Source organism: Lissotriton helveticus, chromosome 2_1 (assembly GCF_964261635.1).
Source record: "Lissotriton helveticus chromosome 2_1, aLisHel1.1, whole genome shotgun sequence".
In the NCBI taxonomy this organism is placed as follows: Eukaryota; Metazoa; Chordata; class Amphibia; order Caudata; family Salamandridae; genus Lissotriton; species Lissotriton helveticus.
In genome coordinates this window covers 872,213,245-872,232,210 of record NC_136059.1, presented here as the reverse complement: position 1 = coordinate 872,232,210, position 18,966 = coordinate 872,213,245, and the positions used below count along the sequence as shown (strand labels likewise).

At 45.7% G+C, this 18,966-nt stretch overlaps 1 protein-coding gene across 1 annotated transcript in view; it reads right to left on the bottom strand.

Moving 5' to 3' along the window:
- Positions 1-18,966, bottom strand: part of MEGF10 (multiple EGF like domains 10) — a 293,827-nt gene that overhangs the window by 67,278 nt on the left and 207,583 nt on the right. Inside the window, exons 10-13 of the mRNA XM_078675602.1 lie at positions 18,519-18,693; positions 16,923-17,043; positions 12,941-13,104; positions 11,047-11,149 (exon numbers count right to left, since the gene is read on the bottom strand). Of these exons, the coding sequence (XP_078531728.1) occupies positions 11,047-11,149; positions 12,941-13,104; positions 16,923-17,043; positions 18,519-18,693 (563 nt within the window). The remainder of the gene's footprint in view (positions 1-11,046; positions 11,150-12,940; positions 13,105-16,922; positions 17,044-18,518; positions 18,694-18,966) is intronic.

The window sequence follows — 18,966 nt, the reverse complement described above, 5'->3', positions numbered from 1 at the left end:
GGCTCAGGACCCCCTTGGTACTGCCACTAGTGCTGGAGGCCCCAGGCCCCTGGATGGAGTGTCGATGCAGGAGACCCAGGAGGCCGGCTCAGGCCCGAGGCCACGAAACTCAAGGTCCCGGCTTCTCCCAGGCGGGACAGGCCGTCCCCACGTTTGTCGCCACAAGTATCCGCCCAAGGCGCAGGAAAGGGCGGCGCCGCCGTGATCCGTGGGCAATCGTAGTAGTAGAGCTGAGCCAGGAGCGGCGCAGCGGACGCCACCGCCACCCGCAGGCCCACAGCCGCCGCCGGGCGTCACGAAACTCGGGAGCCCCGGTCTCCAGCCGGTCACCAGGCCGCTCTCCGCCGTCGCCTCCCCCCGGTTGCAGGAGAGAGAGGTGTCCACCCAAGGCGCAGGGAGGAGTGGCGCCGCTGTGATCCGCGGGCAGCCGCAGCAGTAGAGTGGAGCCAGGAGCGGCGCAGTGGAAGTCGCCACCACCCGCGAGCCCGCGACCGCCACCGGGCGTCTCGAAACTCGAGGACCCCGGTCTCCAGCCGATCACCAGGCCGCAGGGCACCGTTGCCTCCCCTCGGGCACAGGAGAGAGAAAAATGCAGGATCGGTGCACCGGAGCAGGCAGGGGACTCCACCGACTCAGTGCCAGTCACCGGGAAGCAGTATCGGGCTCGGGGGCCAGGATAAGTGGACGAATTAAGTCCGGGCCGGCGGGAGCTCTACAAAGCTGCGACCGCCATCTTCGCCCGTCAAGCCACGCCCCCCTAAATTGCTTTTTTTTTTTTTTTTTAACAACTGCTAGCTATCCCCGCTTTGTAAAACATAAAAAACACCTCCCCTTTTTTAGTCGACCCTCTCCAAAAACCGGGACATGAGCTAAATTTCTCTCAATCTGCCCGGACAGCTGGTGAAAAACGGAGACCGTCCTGGCAAATCCAGGACACCTGGTCACCCTATGTAGAGGGAGAGGGTAGGAGCTATGAAAGACAGAAAAGAGGGACCAGGTAGAAGGAATCAGGAAGAAACCTTGTGAATGGAATGCCCGTCCCCAAGACCATGGCTCGAGTCGGGGGGTACACGCAGGTACGCGGGATCCCCCCACTCTTTTCACAGGGTAGACGCTGTCCCCCCTGCCAAGAAGTTGGGCCCCACAGAAATATGCTGAATTTGTCCTGGTGTACTTTTCAGACACCGGGACACGTTCAGCAGCAATAGCACGTTGCCTTCTCTCCATTCCCAGCAGCAACATGCAGGCAGCGAGGGAGCCTTGTTTCACCAGCTGGGCTGAAGTTAAGGGGCTATCCGCCCTCCGTTTGTTAGTATATGCCGCTCGCAGCCTTCGGATTGGGGAGATTACCTTTTGCCTGCAAACTCTGTTGCTTGCCCGGACCGTCCTCCTAACGGAGGTTAACCCATGAGGAACACCACACAACGTCTTTGGGCTCTCACTGCCGGGGCCGGGACTGCGAGACCCAGGGTGCGTAGCGCTACACCATCCGAGCGCACCTGGTGTCTCTTCCCGCCCCCAACTCCCTATATAAATCACGCCCACTCCCGCGCACGCGGGACGCACGTGGGACTCACCCCGGGGCTAAGCCCAGGCAAAGGGCGGGCCGTTTGAGGCCGTTCGAGGACGGGAGAGACCGGGACCGGGCCATTCCCCCTGGTCGCCTAACTCTGTCCTCCCAACCTACAGAAGGAACGGATCATTCAGACTTTGAAATGTGTACCAGGGAAACTAGAAGTAAATCTTCTATTGCAGTGGCAGGAGCTGCTAAAGGTACCATTGACAACTATTTTGTCAAAGCTGGATCACTTTTGATAGAGGAAATTGCAGTACTTGAGAGACGTATTTCTCAGGAAATTGACTGGGTAAGGAGATCATCAGTGGGCCCAATGGCTCTAGCCAAGACTCCCGAAGGGGCCTTTGGGGCCTAATCAATCATCCGCCAACCCAGACTTCACAATGGAGGCCTCAAGTGATCTTGAGGACATGAGCCTAATGACCCTACCTACAAGCCAAATACCCCAAACCCCACTTCAAACCCCGATTCCAATCCCTGAACTCCACGTAGTCATAGACACCACTAGTGAGAATGTTTCTGATCTCACAAGGGGAGCCAGGGAAGGAGCTATTCAAAAAAGGAAGAAAGGGGGCCAAAATAAGGGAGGGAGGAAGCCAAAAAAACCCAAGCCCAACCTTGCAAGGGATGATGTCAGTGTTGGCGATAACAACTTTGCCCACTCAGACAAGGACAGTGTAGTGGCCCCACCTTTAGTTATTGCACCTAGGGACACACCGTCTTGCTCTAACAATACTTCCACGGAATCCCCTAGTGATGATATCACATTGGCAGACATAGGCACACTCTTTAGGTCTCTTTTAAATCCACTCGAGGCCCGCCTGATAAAGATCGAAGCTAGGCTGGTTAACATTGAAAAATCTACTGTTCAGCTAGCTGACTCCCTGAAACTAGATATCAAGGGAGCCAAAGGGGTTCCGGACGCAAAGTCTAAAAGGGGAACTGAGCACATAACAATGATGAAGAAAAAGGGCCCAGCCACTCCTCAAGACATACAACCCAAACCAAATCAACATAAGATCCCTCAACCCCTGGTCAACTCTAACATAAACATCCCTCCCACAAAAACCCAGGCTACATTGAATCCACCCTCAAACACAACTATACATCCTAAAGATACTGCCACACTCCCGGACAAACCACAGAGTGAATCAAAACTCCCAGATAACATACAAAATATCGCCCGGAATATCAAACCTGTGAATTTACCACCAGAGGCGACCCCCTATACGGTCATCTTAGCGGGGGTGCCCGAGTTAAAACCCATGGCTATAGAATCGACTGCCTCTCTTAAAAATAAAGTCATCAGCTGGCTGTCCATATATAGACCTCTTCCACAAGGTACAATTAGGGATGTTCTCATGGTGAGACGGGTTACATGGGTGGGATATATGAGAAAAACAATCAGAGGCGACTGTGTCTTGGTTACTTTTAGAGAACCGAGTACAGCCTCCTATATCTGCAGTTGGGCCCCGGACGACCAAGGGAGCAACATCCAGTCCCTCCCTCTCTCATTCTTCTATCCATCGAATATATACACATCAGAAGATCAGAGATGGGGGTACCACCAGGAAATGTTGGGAGAATGGGAGAGTAACCGCAGGGAGAGGAGGGAACCACATCATTATTACAGGAGTACGGTCCCCGAATATTTACCTTCATTCGGCGATGAGGAAGGATGGGAGACTAGCACCAGGAGGAGGGGCGGATGGGGGGGAAGAATGAGAGGAGTCCCTGGGCCCCATAGAATCCACTACCCAGCCCACCCTCCTACCCATAATAGGTACAGCAGCCTGGAAATGGTTGACTGACAGCTCAAGTCTCAAGGGAGGGACCGGCTCCATTCCCATTTGATAGATGAAAGTGACGATAGATCCATCCCCCTTGAACAAGCCCCGGTTTCATGGGAACAGACAGAACCTGCACATTTTCAAGATTCCGGCTATTCCAGAGTGGATATATCCGACACTGACAGTAATATACGGTTAGGTCAGGGGGAATTGTTACTTCTTACTATGGCCAACTGTGGCACAAACGAGAATAACTACTCCGATATAGGGCCACCACCCACAAGACCCCAAATACTGATTCTGATCTCATGGAATGTAGCGGGGCTGGGCAATAAATTGGATTGTCAGGAATGGGTTTCTTTCATCAATTCAAAAAGTATCTGTCTCTTCCAGGAAACATGGGCGCGAGAGGAGTTTACATGCCAGGGGTTTGCAGTATTCTCAAAACCAGCTAAATGGGGGGGTCGGGGACGACCGTCTAGAGGGCTGGCAATTTGGGTAGCATCCCATTTGGGCTGTCAGGCCAGCTACCTAACTGTAGATTCAGATGACATACTAGCTGTCCTCTTAGAATGGCCAAATTCCTCCAAACTGGCGATAATAAACATGTATTCAAGACCTGTAGCCACGTCACGAGAATCAAACATCATCGAGGAACTTTCCGCTTTTTTGAGTGAAATTCCAGGGGAGCTCCATTATGTGGTTGGAGGGGACCTAAACTCGCACTACAAGCCACTGCCAGGCCTTCTTGATGGACCCTCCCTAGAGGAGGATTCAAGATGGCTGATACCTGCCACGGTCGCACCACCACCAAGAGCCTGGACTCCCCTCGCTCTCCAGATAACCGCCCTTACCCTAAATCAAGGCCTAAGGGCTTGCAATGGGCGCACTAAATCAGACATGCCAAGTAAATGCACCTTAAACAAAGCTGGAAGCGAATCAAGATTAGATTATATCCTCGTCCAACTGTCATCCTGGTCCCGAATCATCGACTTCAAGGTAATTGATAGACAGGATAGTGACCACAACGTCCTGGAGCTCGAATATGCCCTACCAGGCATCGAGGACAGGGGACGGGGTAAACAAAGTCCAAAGCCAGGGCTACTCCTGGAGAACAACCGAAGGAGAGTAAGGTGGGGGAAACTTGCCACTAGTGGCGATAAGCTAGCTAAACTTTATGCCAGAATTACCCCAGTGCTGGAAAAGGCATTCGCTATTGGCGAGGAACTTGGTGATGGGAAAAATATAGACCTGTTAGGGCGAACCCATGAAGAACTAATAAACACCATGGAGTTAGATCTCTTTGTAAAGGGGGCGGTTAGAACTAGTGGAACGCACAAGAAGACCTGGTATAACGCTATATGCCGGGAGTCCAAACGTGAACTGCTACTCGCAATAAAGGCGTGCAGAAGTAGGGAGGAGATACAATCTAGGAGATGGGCACACAAGAAACTGCTGGGAAATGCCAAGGCTGAATGGGACCAACAACACTGGGAGGACCTCTCTAGTGCACTAGCCATCAGAGATTCTAGTAAATTTTGGCGGGTAGTCAATAGTAAAACAGAAGATCTCCCCTCGGCAATTGAACCCAATATTGCTCCGAGTATATGGCAAAAACCACTTCCAGACATTATATGCAATAGAGGATGAGGCTCCGGGTCTTCCCCAATGCACCCTAGTGAATGACCCTGAGGGTGAACCCTTCACAGAAAAAGAAGTTCGGGCAGCTATAGCGGGGTTGTCAACAGGGAAAGCCCCGGGGCTCGATGGGGTGCCGGGCGACCTATTCAAGCAGGAACCAGGGGTATGGGCCCCCTATCTCCTGCTGATATTTAATGTGGTCCTCAAGGGGATGGAGGTCCCGGATACTTGGCTGGGCGCAGAGGTGGTTCCTATACTTAAAAAGGGATCCCCTCTGCTTCCAGCCAACTATCGTCCAATAAGCCTCATCGATGTATCACAGAAGCTTTTCGGCAGGCTTATTTTGGACCGGTTGCAGAACTGGCTGGAGGAGACGGATACCTTGACCCCATATCAGGCAGGATTTAGGAGGGGGGTGTCCACAACTGACCAAATGTTTAGGTTGAACCTCATATACTGGAGGACAGCATTGATCGAGGGCGGCACTCTGTACACGGTCTTCGTGGACCTACGTGCTGCCTTCGAGTTAGTGCCAAGACCAAGATTGTGGAAGGTAATGGAGGAGATGGGCGTCCCGAAAGACATCCTGGCAATCCTGATGAGACTACATCACAACAACTTCGCACGTGTCAGGTGCGGGAGAAGTGGCAACCTAACTGAAAGATTCCCCGTTCGCAGAGGGGTGAGACAGGGTTGTGTGCTCGCACCGACCCTGTTCTGCCTCTTTGTGAACGGGGTCATTGCGCACCTGACAAGGATTGCCAACACTGACGCCCCAAAACTGACTGGCAGCAGGGTGCCCGCAATTATGTTTGCGGATGACACCCTGCTGCTGTCTAAATCCCCGATGGGCATACAACGGGTGTTGGATGGTTTTCTGGAGTTCTGCACAGAAAGGGGACTTGAAATCAATCCGCAGAAAACCAAAATTATGATTCTCAACCCCATGCCCCTTAACCGCCCCAACCCCCTGCTTGGTACAGTACGCTTAGAAAGGGTCCACACAATAGAGTATTTGGGGATAACCCTAAATCAAAATCTAACGTGATCGGCACATCAGTCAAAAGCAAATATGAAACTGGCACAGATGGCGGGTGGTATCATGAGAATAGCGAGTAAGTCACCATATCGCCCACTCAGTCCTGCAATCCAAATTTATAAAGTTCAGGCGCGGGGAGGAGTTACCTATAGGGGAGAGTTGTGGGGCCACATTCCATCGCCAAAATTGCTGACCACAGAAAACAAATTCCTCAGGGAGCTCACAGCTCTTCCTCCAAGTACTCCACTCCTGCCCCTAAGGCTGGACCTGGGCCTGCGGCCCATCACGGAGGAACTAGGGCTTAAACCATTAACCTTTTGGCGCCGCCTTTGGAGCAGTCCGGACCTCGCTACCTATAGAACTGAGTTACAGGAATTTCTATCGCTGCCCAATGCCACTAAGACGCCTTGGTTAAATTACATCAAGAGAACCTGCGAGATACTTGGATTACCAGAACTATGGTCAGATCCGGAAAATACAAGCAACATGATACCGAGGAAAGCGCTGTCAAGAGCGTATTATGACAAAACGCTCTTTCGAGCTCTTGATAGCACTCGTGAAGGATCTCTGACTCATCACTTCATAAAAACCAAAGATTCATATAAACTTGAAAGCGTCCTAGACTGCATGACTCCGGCGCTAACCAGAAAATTATTCCTGCAATGGAGGTACGGGACTCTACCCCTTGGGTCTTTTACTGTAGCATGGTCCTGTCGGCCTTCTGTAGAGACGTGCCCTGCATGTGCCCATACAAAGGAGAACGACGTGCATGTGGTTTTTTTCTGTCGAGCCTACCAGAAAAGCAGGAAATACTGGCTGGTCCCCCTCCTCAAAAACATGGGATTCAGAACATTTTTACCCGCATACAGAGTTTTAAAGACTGATCTATCCCCACCAATTGTGTTTGCCTTGGCAAAATTTTTAACCGCAATGTGGTATGCCCGAACCCGATTGATAAAGAGGGCTGGAGACTCTTGACAGTCTTATATCTTTTGATTTTTTTGGCACTCATTTCTGATTTTTTTGTTTTTAATCTTCAAATGTACTTCTTTTTAATGATACAATGACATTTCTGATTTTTAATTGATGTGATAAATGCAGACACTGTAAGAGTGTCAGATGGGTTAGTCTGTCCCAGTATTTGGACAAATAATTTAAGTAGCACTATTTTATTTCTTTTATAGCGCTACGTCGTGACGTCATGAGGTCATTTGTATATTGTCTTACTTGGTCAGTCCCCCCCACTTCTTTTTATAGGACTTGTGGCCTACCCAAGACACTGGTTTTTCATCAGACAAGGCAACAATGCCTTATGAAGAGCCACATTTCAGTGCCTGACCTACGGTGGAGAAAGGAAAAAAGAGTTAATGGAGATTAGGAGAGAGTAGAACAGCATGGGACAGGGAAGGAACTAGATATATTTGGGGGCAGTGAGTGGAATCAGGACTTGGCAGAGAACTGGACACTGTGATATGCTGCCAGGGCAGGTGAGACACTCAGCAGTAGCAGGCTGTCCCCCATTTGCACATGGTGGGTCTCTTCCTAAAAAGCACATTCAGCTGAGGGAGAGATAACTTGGTTTCTACAAAGTCAGCGACTATGAGGGTTAGGGAAGTAAAATCTTTAACCAGGGTTTACAGCGGTCGGAGGCAGGCGCGGCCGGTACAGGTAAGAACGCTGCGTTGGGGCGGAGTTGACGGGATAGGGAAAATAAATAAATAAATAAACCCACTTACCTTGTGCTCGACGACTTGGTGATGCTGCGAGCGCTAGGTAAGTGGTTTTATTTACTTATTTCATTTCCATCCCGTTGTCTGCCGACTTCCCCCACCTGCCCGGCCCCAAGACTCTTACCTTTACCGGCTCCGCCTGTTCAGAGGGAAAGATGAGATTGGCAGCAGGGCAGGGCTTGAAAAATGCATAATACCAAATGGATGTATTTACTGTTGTGGAGTGCATGCTTCCTGCTCAGAATACTATTCCTGAAAATCAAATGATATTGGGATTCGGATTACATACCCTGTCTGCCCCGCTGTAAAACAGTAGACCAGAGTATCTCTGCAACTCACTCTTTTCCTCGGACTGATTATCCTAGAGTATCTAAAACTTTTTTCGGTTCGGTTTCGGATTTGCCCTATTTCTCCTTCTGCCAGGCCTGTTTTTAAGGTACTTCCGAGCATTTACGTAGACAGTCTGGTTTGACAATCCCTTCGCATCACAGAGAATCTACAGAAAAACTCCCACCATACCATGCGTAAAAAAATATGTAAACATTTTACAAGAATTACAGCTGACAGACAAATTATACTTCAAGCACTGGTACCAGTTATTTTCATAAAGCCTGTTAGCATTTAATATTCGGATTTAGCCGTTTTCAGAAGTCTGTTGTAAGTTTGGGACAGGGTCTGTGCTGGAGGAGCAGAAGAAATGCTTGCGCTTTGTTCTGGTTTCCTTGCTTTATATTTGTTCCAAAAGCTTTTAAATGCGAGGAACATTCCAAGCTTGAGGGTATAACCAAACTTGAGGCATCCTTCCCCCATGACATGACAGCAAAGGTTTTCGACTGAAGTAACATTCCATCCCGCAAATAGTGTAAAGATGTTATATGCTGGTAAATGCAGTATGAAAGGAACAATTACTAAACTGTACCGTTTGCCGCCACTTTCCCAAAACTTCTTTAGGGAAAGGATGCTCCAATATTTTGTAAGCATTTTTAAAGTAGTCTACAACCAAAGCAACTGGCATAGTTTCCACAGATAATGTCAAACACTAGAAACAAATTCCACATCCTGCCAGTTCTAATGGCCCAATGTATTTTCAAATACACGAGTGGTGGAAGTTGAAGCTGGGGAACCGGGTTCGATTCCCGCCAATGCTGCTCACCATCCTGTGATTCACTTAATCTCCCTGTGCCGAACAAAAATGAATGTGTACTTGTGTAACAGAACTGGTGCTATGTTAAGCGCTCTGATACCTGATATCTTCGGGTATAGTTTGCGCTATATAAAACTCTAAAAAAAAAAAAAAAGTGTCTGCCCCTCAGCTTGCTAAATTTCCTTTAGGGAGAGCCCAGCACACCTGTGTGTGGTTAGGCCTGCTTAGCTCAAAACATTCCTACTGTTTTAAAATACACAGTTCAACACAGTGTCCAGATAAATTACCCCCTCTTATAACACATTGACCCAGGACAGTGAAAAAACGACTCACACTATTTTTGACCTAAGCCCTGAAGATGCCCCCCACTTTTTTGATATCTTAGCACCCCCAAACTTAGTGTCTAGTTGCGCCTCTGTTACATTCGGTGTCCCTTCTGAGATGGGCATACGCGATAGAGCAAAAGTCACACATTGACGTCGTCGTGTCACACATTGACGTTGTCGTGTCACACATTGACGTTGTCGTGTCACACATTGACGTTGTTGTGAGAGCCGCATAGATCTCGTCTTAAATCATGTTTTACCATGATACTTTTGCACATGATTCTAAATATCATCTATCCTTGCATGGTACTGAACACAGATTTAACAGGCTTCAATTTACCTGTAGCAAACTATGATGTCAACAATAAACTGTCCCGGTCTCTCAGAGTCGTATTTAGTAGGGACATTTTGAGTTCATTTTTGAAGAAGTTTGAATCCGTATAGGCTGAATACCATCAACACGGAAGCTGTTGTATTGTACGCAACTGACCCATACAGATTCCACTCTCATCAATGAGTGAGTGGGTGAGGAGTCGTGCGACACCTATCCTGGCAAAGTGCATGATCCCCGAGGTTTACCTGGCTGAACAGAATAGGCCTTATTTTCATAAGCAACACATAATACTGATGATCATCTTGTCTATGGGGTCTTCCGATTGAAGAAAAAGAGGAAACGGAGGCACAAGGAGATGAGGCGAAGTGCCTATTATAGCACCCCTTGGTGCAGTGAGAAAGTCATAATTAGAGCTCAGGTCTCCTAGTTTGAATGTCTTCTACCAAGCCACCACCTCCTGGCCTCCCACAGGGCTTAGTGTACCAGCGATTCACTTACCACACTGAAATATGCCTTGCTTTGCGAATAAAACTAGCTATGAGGACAAGATTCAAAATTGAGGAATTGTAAAGTTTCCAGTGAGGAAACCACCTCCTCTCTCAAAACCTTAGCTCAGTATTACTTTCCCATCTAAAAGATCCGAGGGGAAATAGGAAACAGATATTTATAGAGGCTTCATAGTGGGTAACTTAGTAATATGGTCCAATATTGCCAATGACGACATCATTAACCACGAAGCCAGAGGCAAAGTGTTTAGTAACTAACATCACAACTGTGAAATGGCAATGTAGGATTGTATCACCCAGTTAGTTGTTATCTATTATTTATAATACATGTTTATTTAGTGCTAGTTGGTTTGAAAAGGTTGTTTTTTCCAAAGTGCCTCTAATGCTGGATATTAATTGGAAATAACATGTTTAGGTTTAAAGCTTGTGAATCAGTTGTTGATAAACAATGGTCGATGGTAAGGGTCAGTGGATTTAAGTGGTTCTGTAGCTGCCGTATTTACCATATAATTATAGATTTAGTTAATCTGCTACACAATTTACCACATAATGTGTCAAATTTCACAAAAAATGTTCTCGACCCTCCACAGTCACACTATAAACTATCAATGTAAAGGGGAGAAGGCTTCATAAGCAGTGAAAGACATTTTAATGAAAATGTAGACTGTTACTTCTGATCTCAATCAGAGACACATTAATTAAGTGTTCTGGAAAGTGGCACCCTCCCGCTACTCTGTTGTCACCTGCCTGGCCTTCATGCCTGACCTGCAGATTGTGATATCATAAGAAGATCTACGAGCATTTGGTGATGCCAAATATAGCAGCTCCGCCCACACTTTCTGTCGCCCTTCATGATATGTTCAAGAGTGGGCCGACAGTGAACTGACAGGGGTACCAAAAGCAAGCTAAGTGCACCCACTGCTAAGCGCAAAATAGCATCCAAGCATTTGTTCCCATTACCTGCCCATCCTGCGAGACAGCGACAGTAGCCAGTGGTGGGATGACAACCATCTGCATGGCTGCAGTCACAGCGTTCAGCACAATCCATTCCATAGCTGCCATCCTGTGATAACAAAAAAGCACAACACAATACCAATGAAAAAATAATAAGCATAAAAATATAACCCACCCATAGTCTAACGTACTACTTTCCTGGTCGCGAGCAACAGCGCCATCAAAAGGGGGACCATTAATTTCCTGGTCCCAAGCTCATGCCAGAAAATATATTCATTTATTTTTAGGCAATCCTGTTGTGTTGATTAATAATGAGGCAGCCAACCACTAGATGGCCCACATTCCGGAGCTGCAGTGTTTTTCCTTCCCTTAGAGGATATATTGATTTACTTAGAAGCAGGTGGTTGTGCTACGTGGGGCCTGCATGCAATTTTTGACCAAAGCACCGCAAACATTTTAACATGCCTGACCAGCGACACTGTACTCTTGCACCTCACTGTATGTAATCCTCTTTCACCTCCCCACCACGGTGGCTTTTATAGGCAAAACTTGAATTTCGTGACAAGGTGCAAACATAACTGAAGATACATAAATCCCTAACCTGTTCATGTAACAAAAGAAAACTTTCATTTCAAGACAAAGTCTAACTTCAGAGATAATTGTACTTCTTTTATGTAATTGACACTGCCGCAGTGCTCCCACTACAGCTTACCACACATGTCCCAATGCTAATTTGTGGAAGTGCCACCATGGAAATGTCCTATGCCATGCCCCAGTATCCTCTCAAGATTTCTTCAAAGGCTAGCAGCCCAATGCTTAAGAAGTCAGGTGAGAGCAGAAGATGCTGATAAAAGGCAGTTTACATTAAAATGTTATCCTTGAGTTAGGAGGCACACAGACAAGCATAGGGTTCACCTTGGAACTCAAAGGGGTTGCAATCAATATCCCATGAGAACCACCAGACAACGCTTTGAGTGTCCAGCGTCCGCAAATCTGTAGGTTTGAACATTTTGCGTTAAAAAAAACACAAACTGCCTCCATTTTTTTTTTACAGTTTTCAGCTACCATTTTTATTTTATTTATATGTTAACTATCTTTATAAGGGATACCTCTTTAAATATAGACCTTCTCCCTAAATATTAATTTAAGGATTGTAAAATGACTCTAATCCTCCTTTTTGAACATTAGATGTATAAGTGATCTCGGACTGTCTTCATAAATTGCCCTCTCCAGCATTGTAAATAGCTCAGCCACACTCCCCTCCTGGGGCGTTGCTTCAGGGGGTGTTTGGGTTGTTACATTCCCCTTAAAACATGTATTCTGCAGTAAATATTTGGGTACAAGGGCTTTCAGTCGGGTATGATGAAGTGGCAATTTCACATGCCCATAGTGACATATATATTCTCTTTCTCTCTCTTTGTTTTGAAGGCCTACATTTTTTTGATTCCATTGAAAAATGTTGTGTTGTAAGTGCCTCTAACAAAGCGCCCTCTTAAGCCCCCCCTTCCTCCCTCCATGTCCTGCTTCTCAGATTATGTGTTTTAACAAGATATCCCAGGGTGCGTGACTGTTGGGAAATGAACCCCCCCCCCACACACCCCCACACCCCAATCTTATTGACCAAGCTACGCCCCTGGTCCCCTCTGGTCCGGTTAGCGTCCAATTCTCGTTTTTTACTGCAGAATCGAAAATTTCACACAAAAATCTACATGTGATATATTCGTGGTGCTCTCGGGTGTGAAATCATTACTTGAGAAGCAAATGAGAAGGGTCCCTTGAGTGAGTGGGGAATGCTGCTTTCAGCAGGGTGATACATTTCAAAGATATTCGTATAGCCCTGCTAAAGAGTCCGTCATTGCTTTCAGTCTCTCTGCCCGGCTTTGCAGGCCTGTGCCAGTACCTGGCAGGGGAGTTCACATTTCCTTCCTCGCCATCCTGGGGCACAGGTGCAGGTTCCGTCCAAGGTGTTACAGGCGCCTCCGTTCAGGCACTGGCAGGTGAGGTTGCATCCCAGACCCCAAGTGCCGCTGCGACAGTTGATTGAGCAATCTACGCCATGCCAGCCTAACACAAGGATAAGCAGAAAGAGAAAAAAGACTGTCAATAGTGGCCTAAAGCCATCCTGGGACCAGCATGTGTATCCTACCTCATACATTGACAGTCACGTCCTTTCAGATAGGGAATTTACATCGTATTAGACAGATGGCTGAGTAACCAGAAAAGGCCATGGGCCACATGTATCAAAAATTCATTTTGCATTCCTTAACTAGCGAATTTTAGGTAATTGCTATTTAAAGAATGGAAAATGGTATGTAAGAAAATTACGATTACCTAATAGCAATTCCTAAGGATTAGCGATCGCAATTTGGTAATCGCTATTAGGTGATGGTACTCCATTTGTTCCTATAGACCCAAAGGCCCATAGTTGTTAGGTGCAAATGGTTTTGCATTACCTAATTTGCGATTACCTAATTTGTAATTACAAATTAGGTAATGCTATACCAAGGGTGTCCGGAAGCCTATGGCCACTCAGAAGCACACCCCAAACAAATGTGCTCATATAAAGCGTGCACCTGCCCTGGAGGCATGTAAAGCGCGCACATGCCCTAGAGGCATGTGTGCGCTACATGGCATTTTGAAAAATGAATTTTTGTAAAAAAGTTTACATTTGCACATAGTTACCATCGACTTGCAGTCTACGGTAATAGCATCTCCTAAATGCTCAGTTTGCATTTAGAAAATGCTTGGTAATGTGCTAAGGGAATCGCAATTTGTAGTCACAATTTTAGGTCATCGTGAGTGTTGCGATGACCTAAGACTGCGACTGCAAAGCTTTTCATATATCTTGAAAGTCTATTTTGCATTCGCAAATGGGCAAAATTACTCATTCGCAACGTTTGTGGATGCAACATTTTTTATACATATGGTACATATTTCTTAAAATAATCACCACATAAAAACACCTAACAGAGCACACTAGATAGAACACTTCTCCTATTTCCAAGTCAGCACATGTATACTTTATATACATGTTATATATCATTACATATATACATTGTGTATAGCATTGTGCGTTAAAATCAGCCTAACAGCCCTTTGTCCCCGAGAACACCACACACAAACATCCAGCAGAAGAAGACAGAAAACTTTGTATGCATTCAACACAGCAAAGATAAACAAAGTACTTAATATACTAAAGTGCTCTCAAAAGCACTTGGCAAGAAGAGATGCCACAAATGAACAACCAACAATTCATATTAGACAGGACACTTCTGCTACAGCCAATATAGCACTGATATTTCATGCAGTTGAGAGCACCTTCCACAAAGATACTCGAAACACATTCAATACAGTCCTAATAAGCTACAGAGCCATCAAGGTCACACTTAGGCTATGGACTGCAGGCATGTTAAGCCTAAATGATGCCTAAGCAGTCAGTGAACTTCTCCACCTGCACCTTTCCAGCACCAAAACATACACACTAAGCTCACGGAATAACACTTCAACACCCAACACAGACCAGAATACAATGACCAAACCACGTCATCAGACCATGGCGTATTCTCTAGGCTGCGAATCAAGCATTTAAATCAAGTGAAAGGTACCCCAGAGAGCAGTATAAAGCCATACTAATGACAAACTGTGTGCTACAAAAATGTGTCTAAAATAATATAACAAGTCTGTTTATATATCTGCTATAGTGAATACATGGCATAGTGGAGTCATGTTTCAAACATCTGCCTGCCACAATCATGACAGTATTAAGAATTCAAAGACTGCACTTTTTATTTAGCTACTAATGACCAAAGAGAATTCATCGCCAGGTGCATTCTGGAACACCATTTATTTTCAGTTAGCTGGTGGTGAATAATCCTTACCTGTTACCTGTCTGGTGAGGGAGAACCAGGTAAGGTAAATAAAGCACTTTTTACAGAACAAGTAACCAGTGCTTAATTTGAGCCGGTGGTTGCTGGTGCTCGGCACCGGCACTTAGCTGTCAACACCAGCGCTTGCAACAGTCTGTCTCAAGGTGGCTCTGTCTGGCTAATTTAGAGATGACCACAACAACAGTTAATTATTATACATTATACATTAAAAATTACTATTGTCTGCAGCCCAAGCAATTCTTATACCTTTGGGGACCTGAAATAGTCTGAATTGTCACACTTGTAGGAGTGTGGTGGGTGGTAGATGTGTTTTTACTATCATTGGCATCACGGCAGTGGCAATTGGTGGTGCAAGCTGCAGTGGGCTCCTGACGAGAGCACTGGCACTTATTTTTTTTCAAATTAAGCACTGCCGGTAACAGACCATCTTGCAAATGAAGTATCCACTTCATCACCTGGTTTAGTCACTGAAAAGTGGATGTAGCAACACTATGGCTCTATTTTTTTTTATATATTTTGTGGCTATGTACTCAAGAGGGAAATCACGAGCTACCTTGAGCAAAGTCACATCATGGCATGTTAGGGAAATAACTTTATACCCACTGAAGAAGTGGCTTGAAAGAATTGTGTGCCATCTCAGGTGCTGCTGGCACTCTACACATCTCACCTTCAGCCACCGTATAAAAGGTGGACACCAGTTTCTTCAAAGATCTGAACCCGGAAGCACAGAATACATCCCCCGGCAGAACCTGTGGACAGCAACATTTTACCACTGAGTGGTGTCTGAAGTGCATTTTTCAACTGCCCACAGGAAACAAAAGCCAAAAATTAGAGGAGAGGAAAATAATTTGAAAGGCAGCCCCTCCTGCATAGGCCATCATACAGAGATATCAGAGAAAAGCAAATTATGGAGCTGTCTTAGTAGAGAATAGAATCCCAAGCAAAAGTGAGGAGGTTGCTGCTGGTGCTCTGTCAATGGGTTTACCATGTTCTTGATTTTTGAGGACATTTAAACCCGTGTAAGATGTCTGAAGGGAGCTTTACTGAAATGGAATAACGTATGTATCTGGCTTCTACAGAGATTCATTATTTGGTCTAATGCCACCCCCTTATCCCACCAGCATTCAACGATAAAGATTGTGTATGTCCAGATGGGAAATTAACATGGATCCCTCATCCACTTTTAAAATTCTCTTCTTTTACTTGCTATATAATTGGATACTTCATTAGAGGAGACAAATAAGATATAACCCCTCATCAGCAATTGGTAAATTGGAATGTGGAGAGTGGAAAATGGATGTATGACGTTACAACGCATACTTTTACCACGTATGCGTGGTGAAAGTTTTTGCGTGGTAAAAAATGCGTGCTAATAGTACTGCGTTGTAAAAAATGCGTGGTAAAGGTTGTTCACCGTGGAAAATATCAGGAATTTTATTAGGCCCGTACTTTAGCACTAAGGAAGCTATAATGTAGCAAAACGTGTTGGCTGTTCTATATTTTGAAATTCTGAAACATAAAATAGATTGAATTATATGGAGAAACAGCATAATAGTATGTTGACATTTTGACAAACGATGGAACGAGAGTAAAAAAAATAAAAAAGGGATAAAACTGTTTTGGTGCCTCCTACTTGTTTATTCTGGATGAAATAAGAATTAGGTTGGTCAACAAAACAAAGAGACTGGCTCCACCACAGTACGATACGCAGCACTGATTGTGACCAGAATGAACCCTCCAAGAAACGCAAATGAAAAGCTAATCCACTCAGACAAGATCACCTTCTTCAGTTCACTCTACTGTCATCATTTCAGTTTTAAGTTTCAACCAGGTGGGTCCTACGAACACTTGGCGCTAGTGAGCTGTTTGGTTGTTTTTAGTATAAAACAGTAACTCTTCCCGTAAAAACAGCCACAAATGACACATCTTGGGCGGCTTGAAGCAACAGAAATGGTGGTTGAAACAGACAATACTGAAGATCTGTGCGGGTCTCACCTGTTTTGCAGGTACACGCGCCATCCACCGCAGAGCAGAAAGCGCCGTTTTTGCAGGTGCACACCGATGAACAGTTGGCTCCGTAGGTCCCTGGGGGACAAGGCAAGGAGCAATCTTCTCCCTGTCAGAGGACACACAGCAGTTGAAAAGGCAGATTATGGCTTCTGACAATGTTTGTGATGCGATCAAAGACAATCATGAGCATGCAGCTCCAGTGCATGTTACACAGCCAGGGTCACCCCTTAGTATTTAAAAGTGTATCAGAGTGCGAGTGTCTCATTACTGAAGCAACTGCACCACACCCAGTGGTGTCCACCAGTGATGAGGATGTAGGAGGAAACTTTGGTCTAACTTGCCCTACACAGGTTGAGTTTATAAGAAGAGCTTCTACTCAACTGACATTTTGACTGAGAGGAGGCAAGAGTGGCATGAGCAGACAAGAAGTGGGGCTTCTTAAGAACGTTATAGATGTTTTAAGAGCGGTATTATGAGTTCATGAAATAAATTGTTCAATCTCATGTGGTTTCTTAACAATACCTCCAAAGGCACATTTAGATAGAACACAGTTCCTACAAAACGCTCACAGTTGTCTCTTTGCATCCAAAGTTTGACCAAAATGATGTGCTCAGTGTGTGATGGGTCATTTCTGTCACCACCAATTAATTATAATGTTATATACCCCGAACTGCATGAATGAGACCTCTCAGATCTGCTGTACATTGTGGCTAAGACTGTATGCAGTGCCTCATTTGAGCCAGTGGTTGCAGGTGCGGCCCACTGCCACTCCTTTTTGGTGATGGCACTTATTTTTCCTCATAAGACTTTGACCCAGAGCAGGTGAGGGAAAAATACAAAAGGTGGAAGAAGGAATAGGAACTGAAAGACAAAAAAACAGTACAAAGGGAGAAAGCAGGGATGAAAAAGACCTGCAAGAATGAGATGAACGGGGAGGGAGCATCTGGTGGTGGACTAATGAGGCACGAGGTGGAATCAAGACTGTGTAACCTTGCTATACAGCACGCCGACATTCAATAGCACAGGCCGCAGGCTTCTGAGGGGAACTTGGTTGCCCGGCACTTATTTTATAAACTAGGCACCACTCATAAGCACCATCTCATCACTTCACTCTAACTTGTCTCAGGAGGGGACTCCTAAGATGGTTGTTTCCCACCTAAATATATATAAGCACTGTATCTCAAAAGAATATACGAACTGGTGAAATAGTTTTAAGAAATAGTAAAGTGACTTTAGATTGGGAGTGTGCAGCCTTACCGTAAGTTACTATAGGGTTTACATTTCCAGGGAACCACATGCTCCACCAAGTTCCACCTCTCGGCCTCATCCAATATTTAGAGTTTTTGTAGGAATGTTGGATTCTCTTTTACTCAAAGTTGAAAATGACAATTGTCTCACCAGAAATGTGGCTTTAAGTTAGTAATACAAATATAAAGGTCCTAATTGTAGCTGTTGTTGTGTGTTAACATCCTGGGGGTCATTCACCAGGTTTAAACCATTGGAAAAAAACTTTCCATAATGAAAAAATAAAAATAAAAACAATTGGAACCAATTTTATTTAAAGGCTACTATAAACTTTACCATAAACCCAGGGGCACAGACGCATTTCCCGGTCACACTGTGGCAGTCGGCTCCGTTCTGGCAGTCGCAGACCTGCTGACAGGATTCGCCATAGAACCCAGGAGAGCAGGTCTCGTTGCAGTAGAGTCCGGCCCAGCCGGGCCTGCAGGTGCATTCTCCAGACATGGGGTGGCAGCTGCAAGGAGGGGAGAAAGGGAGATATAACTCTATGACACCTGTGCTGCAACAAACATCAAACTGCCGCTGTCACCATGATGTTATTACCAGCTCTTTCTAACGGAAAAACATTATACATTCTGATAGTACAGTTGCCTATTTCGTGTGTAGATTTTTGATACTAAACAGTCCTTTGTCTATTCTGAAAACAGTTGGGTTGAGTTAATATAGAGCTTTAAACTGGGTGAAAATTGACGGATAATGTTCACTGGGCCGTAATTTCAGGGGGGTG